At 59.1% G+C, this 8,985-nt stretch overlaps 1 protein-coding gene across 1 annotated transcript; it reads left to right on the forward strand.

Annotated features, from left to right (window-relative positions):
• Window positions 1-32: 32 nt before the first annotated feature.
• Window positions 33-6,815, forward strand: BTBD19 (BTB domain containing 19). The gene is given in 10 exon segments (XM_062497732.1): window positions 33-74; window positions 76-177; window positions 180-289; window positions 2,241-2,478; window positions 2,878-2,931; window positions 4,400-4,459; window positions 5,723-5,791; window positions 6,110-6,241; window positions 6,437-6,562; window positions 6,681-6,815. Coding segments are annotated over 10 exon segments (1,068 nt in total).
• The last annotated feature ends 2,170 nt before the right edge of the window (window positions 6,816-8,985 follow it).

An 8,985-nucleotide genomic window follows, 5' to 3' on the forward strand; every position in this document is an offset into this window, starting at 1 on the left:
AGCCCAGCGCTGCCTGCCAGGTTTCCCTAGCAATGGGCCGTGCCTTACGACACAGCGCGCTGGCTTCCTCCCCGCGGCCTGCCCGGGCTGGCCATCCTCCCGATCCCCACCCGCCATCCTCCCGATCCCCTCCCGCCATCCTCCGGCCTGCTCCCGCCCGCCTGCTCCTCCTTCCGCCGCCGCGCTCCCTGAGGCAGCCCATGGCCGGATCCTGCTCGGCGCGGCTGCAGGGCGACGTGTCCGCCTTCACCGCTGCCCTGCGCACCCTGGTCAACAACCCCCAGTTCAGGTGAGGGCCCGGGGCCTGCTGCTTCCCCCCAGCCCCGCCGAAGCCCCCGGCCGCTGCTCCGCGCTGTTTTCCCGCAGCCCCGAGCCCTCCTTGCTGGGGTGATTGGGGCCCGCAGGAGTTCGGGGAGCCCCGGGCAGCTGGTGGCTTGTGCAGCGTTCCCCACGAGCCCGCATGACAACGGGAGTCCAGGCATGCCCAGCTTAGCCCACTCTGCACAGCCGTCATCTCTCCGGAGAAAGGAAAGTTCGTGGGTGTGCCCAGATCCCCTCTGTCCCCAGGCGGGGTGCCAAGAGGGCAAGGCAGTATCCCAGGATAAATCCTGTGCTGGGGCTCTTGCCCTTGCCAGGAATGGGGTACACTGAATTCCCCAGAGGCAGCTTCCTCCCTTCTCAGTTCCTCTCCCACCAGGCTTTACTGGTGTTTTACTCCAGCCCCCCCATCCTGAGGGCATGCAGCAGCCTGGCATCCCTCCTCACAGGGTTTGGCATTCCTGTCACCTCTTGTCAGAGCAGGGAGCAGAGGTGGAGATGCTGCCTTGGCTTCCCTCACCCACATGGTATGTCCTGCTTGGCTCTGGTCCTCTTCACCAACTTCCTCCTGAGGTCTGGCCAGCCTAAGGAAACACCAGACCTATTTAAGGAAATCCCCATTCCTGCTGAAATTTTTGGCCACCCAGAAGAGAAATCCCAGTGAAAACTCCCCAGCCACAGCAACAGGCAGTAGAGGAGTGGCTGTCAGTGCCTGGTCATTCTTAGCCTACAACCTACTGCTTGCATCTTTCAACCCACACCCCTTATCCAGCATCCTGCAATCTGCATCCCGCAACCTGAAATCTGTGCTCTGCATCCATCTACTTCATCCCACATCCTGCATCCTTTTTCCTGTAGCCTGTACCTCACAGCCTGTACTCTGTAGCCTTTGTTCTTCATCCCACATCCTGCAACCTTCATTTTGCACCCATCCTGCAGCCTGTCTTGCATTCTAGACCTTGCATGCCATAATCACAGCTGGCATCCCATGTCTCACAGCCTGCATCCTGCATTCTGCCTGCTCCTCTTGGCCTGTGGACCTCAATCACAGAAGTTTATCATGATCCCTCTTGCACGAGCAGTCATAAAGGACCTGTTGGGCTCTGCTTACATCCTGCCTCAGCTGTGTCTTCTGATAGACACTTGGGATTACCTGGGTGTCCTTCCTTCTGCTGGGCACTCTGAGGGTCAGGCCATGGATTTGTGCATGTCCTCATGGCAGGCAGAGTTTGGGTGGCATCTCTTCTGCTCCTTGGCCTGCTGGGATGAAGGAAGGAACAAGGGGATAGATGGGCCATAGCCACAGGTGCACACAGGCTGGAGACTCTGTATCCTTTGCCTGCTTCCTTTCCCCCCTTTCCTGGGGCCATGGAGCTGGGGAAACATTTTGGAGAGGAAAGGGTTATAGGGGATCAGGGCAACAGGATGGTCCCTGTGCTCTTGTGTATGCCACAAGCTGCCCTGTTGGGCCAGTGCCAGCCCTGCTGGCAGCTATGCTAGAGGCTTCTCATCCCTGAGACGATGAGTCAGTTCCCATGAGTCAAGGAGGCTGATCCTGGTGACAGCAACACTTTCCTTGGCTCTGCTATGCCAAAAGAGAAAGTCACTTTCTCCAGCTGTCCTTGGCCTTTCTCTGCCCTGTTCGGTGCCAGCTGCCTGGGCTCTCTGTGCCAGCACCCGTGCTTTCCAGAGGACCTGCTGTGCTCACCTCGTCTCTAGCATTCAAATGGCTGGAAAGAGCCACCAACAAGGTTCCCTCTGTTCCCCTGCAGAGACAAACCCCTGGGTTAGAATTAAAGGGTACTGCCCCTCTGTGATGGGCAATCAGCAGGTCCCTACCTGTGTGCCCTGTCCCAGCCCAGGGCAGGCTGTGTCCTTACTTTCCAGGCACTGTGTCCCTCATGGTCCCCTCTTCCCTGCAGCGATGTGATGTTTGTGGTGGGCCAGGAGCAGCAGAAGGTGTTTGCACACCGCTGTGTGCTGGCGTGCCGCTGTCAGGTTTTCCGTGGGATGCTCAGCCAGGCACCAGTGGGCAGCCAGGACTCTTCCAGCAGCGTCCCATCCCAGGGCCCCTTCATCCTGGGCAACGTGCAGCCTGAGGTCTTCCTGGCCGTCATTGAGTTCCTCTACACCAACAGTGTCACCCTCAACAGCCACATAGTGAGTGGGGAGGGGCTGGTGGACATGGGAGGGGCAAGAAGGGGATGCAGGGGAAGGGGGTGCTTTGCAACTCTTGGTGTGCCAAAGTTTCAGGAGATGGTTTATGTGATGCTCTGTGTCTGGTTAGCAGTGTAATGAATGTGTGGGGTCTCAGCCTAGCACAGTGGTGTGTCCAGAGCACCTTATCCCAGCTTTGGGACCTCTGGCTGTGCACACCCTGAATGGTGGGAATGGGGACACCACAGCAGGAGACCTAAATTTTTCTCCATGCAGCAGCCTTATCTCCCATGCCCCACTCAAGAGCTTCCACAGAGGAAGGAGCATAACTGCCCTTCACCCTGGGCTGCTGTTCCCGTTCATAGCCCCACATGATGATCACAAGGTCCCTCTTGCCTGCAGGCACTGGAAGTGCTGACCTCATCGGTGGAGTATGGCTTGCAGGACTTGTGCAAGGTATGGTGCTGTTTAGACTGGGGCCAATGGTCCCTTCGTGTTCCCGGGCTGGGCAGCACTCCAAGATGGTCTTGGCATGGCTGGTAGCTGGAGGTGCCTCTGAGGAAAACACCGTGGTGCATCACACAGGCTTTTTGATCCTGGAAAGTCTCTCCAGTCTCTCCCTGAGAAGGAGCAGCAGTGGCCGGGAATCCCACAGGGGAATCCTGAGAAATCATGGGGAAGAACATGGAGTTTCACATCTCCTGCACAGCAAAGCTCAGAAGGAAAGCCCCTGTGCGTGTAGTCATCTGACAGGATGATGCAGTTAAAGAGAGCCCCTATCCTTGGGAGCAGTCAGCACCCCAGCTGTGGTGCTGTCAAGGCGATGCTGCTTCGGGTGGAAAGGTTTTGGGAAGGCAGCAGGAGCAAAGAGAAAGGGTGGGAGTTGAACGAGGAGGGGCCAGGGAGATGAAGAAGCTCAGTGCTGGGGAGGGCAGCTATGCCATGTCATCAGCCTGATTCCTGAATTACAGCCTGGCTAAATGCGTGACCCAACATCTCACACCCAGACTTCCCCTCCCTCCCCATCACGCCGGGAAAGTACCTCAGGAGCTGAGGAATTGCAGGCTCCTGCCTGCCAGGGGGGTGAGATGGGACCTGTGGGAACAAGCTCAGCCAAAGCCCAGATGTGGCACAGAGCTGTCAAAGAGCTGTCTGGGCAGGGAAGGGATATAAGGGGTGTGGCAGAAAAGGGGGACCTGGTGCTCCTATCACGAGTCACACCCCACTGCCCACAAAATGCATCCTGAGAGGGATGACCTGCAAAGAGGAGGGGAGGGGTTGGAGGGAAAGGGGCTGACCAAGGACAGCTGGTGAAACCATGTCAGTATGCTCAGCTGCAGGGTGACCTCATATCCCTCTGCCGATGACTCAGGGCCCTTCTGTCCCAGCTGACAGCTCCTCTCTGCATGTCATATCCCCTTGGGTTTCCCTGGGGTTCTGGTAGGCAGCTGAGATAGGCAGGAGGGAGGTCCTGCTCACTGATAAACATGCTGGTCTGGCTGCATCCCACCTGCTTCATCCATGCCTGGGATGAAGCTGGAGATGCTGGTCCCTCAGCAGTCACAGCCAGAGCACAGCTGGCAGGTCACCCAGTGCACTGCAGCTGGCACCAGGATTGTTCCCTATGGCAGAACATAAATGGCATCTGTAGACGGGATTAGGGGACCCCACCTGGGGCTATCAGATTGGCTGGGTTTGGTCACATCAATATTGGTCCCTGGCTCCATCAGTGGCCAAGCTGGCTGCCCACATCCATGCTGCAGGACCTCATCCCACAGGCCATTGCTTATGAAATCCTGTGGGGTTGGAGGTGCCTCTGTTCCACATTCCATGTGCTGGGGGCTCAGGGGATGCTGAGAGTTGTGGGAGGGGGATGGCAGGATGTATTGCCCCTCTGCCCACCCTCTCCCTGTCTGCCTTCCAGCTCTGTGTCAAGTTCATCAAGGACACGCTGAGTGTGGAGCAGGTCTGCGAGGCCCTGCAGGTAAAGAGTGACAGCAGTAGGGTCACAAAGGGTTAAAAAATAACCTGTACAGTTTTGGGGCAGGAGCAGACTTGACCTTTCTGTTCTCTGCTGGACAGTGGGGCAGGATTTCCCACTCACCCCTGGCCCAGCAGCTGCCCTGCCAGCTCCCAGACCACTGGGATTGTACCAGGGCTGAAAGGGACAGTGGGGTCACTGGAGCCTGGCAGAGAAGTATCTTTACACTGCCCTGACCAGGGCTGGCCAGAACTCCACAGTGCCAGGGCTTTGTCATCATCTGCATGAAACTGGGAGGCACTGGGGTTTGGGGAGCCTGTCCCGAAACCCCTGCTGAGAGCCTAAAAATAGCCTTGGGAAGGTTCTGATGGCCCTGACCGTGCTACTTGGTGGGACCAAGGCTGCTCCCCAGAGAAGGGGGATTTGTTTCATCTCCCATGAGCTGAAACAATCTTGGGGTGAGGTGCCTGCCCCAGCCAAATGTGATGCCAGACCACTGTGACATAAATAGAGCTAAAACTGACCCAGGGGAAGCAAAACAAGAAACCCCAAAACCCCAGAACAAAACAAACCTGAAGAAAACAGCTTGTCTGCCCTCCCCACTTACTTCAGCACCGGTCCCCTGCTGTGATGGAAGGGGAGGTGATGTTCATCCTGCTTGTGCTGGGCCCGAGTACCCCACACACAGGGGCTGCTGTGAGGGGATGGGGTCATGCCCTCTGGTAACCAGATGGGCAGTGCCAGCCCTGGGACAAGCATTGCTCAGTAGGGCTGTGAGAAAAGGAGAGCAACCCCAAATTTCTGCTGCAGTGGGGGATGGCAGCTATGGGTCAAGCTGGGGCTGGCACCAGGGTATGGGGTGCTTGTGGGGGGCTTTAAGCTGATTCTGTGCCCACACAAGGAGCACTGGGGACTGGTGGTTTCATGTGCCTGCAGTGTGACCTTGTGAAAACAGCACCAGGGCCTCTCCCCCACTGTGGGCTCCATGATGTACCTGAGCAGAGATGGAAAATCACGTTTTGCTAAGGGTGGGTCTGGGTCACCATTGTGGGCATTAGAACCACCAAAATATTTGCTGTTGGGCAGGCCAGAAAAGGAGGGGAGCCTTAGCTCCCCTTTGTCCCCACACTCTCATGGTGGTACGCAGCCCAGAGGGATGTCTGCCTCACCTGTGTCCCTGAGAGTGCCCATGTTTCTGTAGGGCTTTGGTGGGAAGTCCCTCCTGCCCTGGACTCGCTTGCAGGTGTCTGTGTTGTCGTCTCACAGGCTGCAGTGACCTATGGTCAATTTGACCTCCAGCAGCACTGCCTGGACTTCATCGAGGGCTGCACTGCGGTACGGTGGCAGGTGATGGGGGAGCATGGTGTGAGGTACCCCAGGGTATGGGGGCCACGTGGCATTGCAGGGGCACAAGGGAGCGGGGCCCCTAAGGACAGGATGCCTGGAGGCTGGGAGAGGAGCAAATGGATTTTGGAGAAAAGATGCTGGGTGACTGGCAGAGGCAGGCTGGGGGGTACTGAAGTGCCAGGGGATTGGAGTTTGGGTTGGGGGATGCTGGAGTGCGAGGCAGGGATGGCACCATCCCTGATGGATGGGGATGGTGGTTGCATGGGGTCCTGGTTCCACCAGCCCGGTGTTGTGGTGTGCTGGCAGGCAGTGGTGCAGACACAGGGCTTCCGTGAGCTTTCCGACGTGGTGCTGGCACGGGTGCTGCGCAGTGACCGCCTGGCCGTGGATGAGCTGGACCTGGTACAGGCTGTGCGGGAGTGGGCACACGTCAGCTCAGTGAGTGTCACGCAGCAACGACCACCCAGGGGTGCCTGGGCCCCCACCAGCCCAGGCTGGGAATGTAGGCACCCTATCCCTGAGCCCAGCACTCTGTGATGCACAGAGTAGCTGTGTCACCTCCCCCCAGGCCCCTGCCTCCCCTGGTGCCCAGGACATCACCAGCCTCATCCCTCATATCCTGATGTCTGACAGGCTGTCCTGGAGCGTCCGGTTCCAGAGGTGGCTGCCCTGCCCGTGAGAGAGCTGCGTCTGCCCTTGCTGGCACCCAGCGAACTGGTGGCACTGGAGAGCTACAACCAGCAGGACCTCCTCATCCCGGTGAGCTGCTGCTCTTTCTGTCTCCTGACTTGCCTCCAGGGCTGGGGGTGCAGGATGGGCTGAGGAGGGCCACACTGTGGCAGTGCTGATGCCCTCATCCCTCTCCCCATCCCCACAGGTGGAGAACATTGCAGCAGCCTGGCGTGCCCACGCACTGAGGAGGGGCAGTGGGGTGCCCTCCCGCCTCTGCCGTCCCCGCCGGGGCACGCGGCCCCGTGACCATCACCGTCACCTCGAGCCACACACCAAGTAGGGGTTGGGCAACGAGTTTTGACCAGCCCAACCAGGGACTCTGAAGCGAGGCAGAGGGTGTGAGGCTGGCCACTGATGCTGCCGTGAGCAAGAGCATCGATAAGGTGCTTTGTCCCATGTCACAGCGTCGGGGCAAGGGCAGGACGCCTCGGTTACCCCCAAAAGCGATGCAGGGGCTGAGGGTAGGGTAGAGCTGAGCTATGCGATGGGTGCAAAGACACTGCAGGCTGCCCAGGCAGTTACCCAAGGGTGGAGGGCTGCAGAGATCCCTGCGGGGACCCAAGGTGAGCTCCCCCTTCCCCGGGGCCGTGCTGCCCTCCCCCGGCAGCAGCGCCGAGCTGCAGCAGGAGAGTGCACCAGCACCTGCCCGGGCAGCAGCACGGGGAGCCTGGGGCTTGGAGGGGGTGCAGGTAGGAGGGGACACATGGGCATCTTTGCATGCACCGCTGCACCGACAGGCTCCCACCCCCAAACCCCCACCAAGCTCTGCCAGCAGGCCGCACACACGCAGGACAGGCTGCCAGGCCCCCATGTGCCGCATACACAGTGTGCAGCACCCCCTTGCACCCCCTGTTGCATGTGTGTGCACAGCTAGGTCTGTCTCAAGCATGCATTCCCCCTTCCAGCTGTGTTCCCCAGGAGAAAGGGCCGGACACAGCAGGTAATTTATATATAATATATATATTTACTCTTTAAAAATAAACCTTCAGTCCCCACTACCGCCTGTACAAGCTACAAAAATAAACCTTTGCTCTCTTTGATATAAATAACTTAGATGGCGTGTTGGGGGGAGGGGGGGGCTGCCCGCCGTGCCCACGCCTGGCACGGGGACAGGGTCCCCAAGGCCACCCCTGTCCAGCGGCAGTGTCAGGGGGCGGGGGGGCCTGGGGCCGCAGGCACGGCAAACACCGCTGGAGTTAAAGTGCTGGGTAATGGCGCGGAGAGTGCCCGGGATGGGGACGGAGACAGGGGCTGGCTGCAGGGACAGCCCCGTTGCACGGGGACCTGGTAAGAAATATGGTTTCCCAGCAAGGTGTGCCTGGTGGCACCATGGGAGCCCACGTCAGCGTGCACTGTCCTGTGCGTGCTCAAGCCTGTGCCATCCCCTGGGCAGAGCACAAGTGTGACACGGGGCTGTGATTGTGAGACAGCTCAGGGGCTTGGCACAGCAAGGACTCCAAGGATCTCCCCCTTCCAAAACCCCGCCTGTGCACTAAGGAGCAACAGGCTCACTTTCTCTGCTGTGGCACATCCACGATCTCCAGCCTTCCCATCCTTGCCACTGGGGAAACCGAGGCACGGACTAGCATGTTGGAAGGGGTGAGCTGCCCATGGAGTGGGGGCATGAACCAGGTCTGTGCCCCCAGGCTCCTACTGCCTCCAGTGGGCAGCCCTGCACTGGGCAAAGGGTCTGCCCGCTCCCTGCCTGCACCCTGGGCAGCCGGGTGAGGCTGTAGGCTGAGAAATAAATCTTTTAAAATAAGCTTAAAAATATATATCTCTCTATAGATAGTTTCCCTTTGCAATAAATAAAGGTGGGGGTGCCTACCCTAGGCCTTGCCCATGGCATGCCAGGGCATAGCTGGCTCTGGGGGTGCCCCCTTAACAGGACAGAGGGCATCAGGACACCCAGTTGGGGTACCCCAGCTCATGGCCTGGGATGGGTGGTCCCAGGAGGAGGTGATGGGGAGCAGACAGTGACCCCACAGAGGGGGAGCTGGCATGGCACCAAATCCACCTTGCCAGTATCTCCAGAAACAGAGGGGGGAGTTAGTGCTTCCATTTCTGGGGGGCAACAAGCCCAGGGCAGGATAACCCCAAGCCCTGGGTGACGGGACATGGCACCAACGGTACAGCCTCAGGTGAGGGACTCACAGGCACGGCGTGGCCTGCACACAGCTTGCATAGAAGTGCCAGCCTGCCCTACCAAGCCCCAGTGCAGGGTGCAGGGGGGCCGGTCCTCCTCAGCCAAGACCGCTCCGGTGATTAGCAGCATGACACGGGTGACCCCGGTCTGCACCTTCTGTGCCCACCGGGTGCTGGGGAGATGCTCTGCCCAGGAACCAGCAATCTGCAGGGAGAAATATTCAGGCGTCAGTTGGGTCCCTCCACAGTCACCTCACACCTCCACTCTGCCATGTCCCAGCCCTGGGGAGGGTCCCCAAGCTCAC

Source organism: Cinclus cinclus, chromosome 8, assembly GCF_963662255.1.
Source record: "Cinclus cinclus chromosome 8, bCinCin1.1, whole genome shotgun sequence".
NCBI classification, from domain to species: Eukaryota; Metazoa; Chordata; class Aves; order Passeriformes; family Cinclidae; genus Cinclus; species Cinclus cinclus.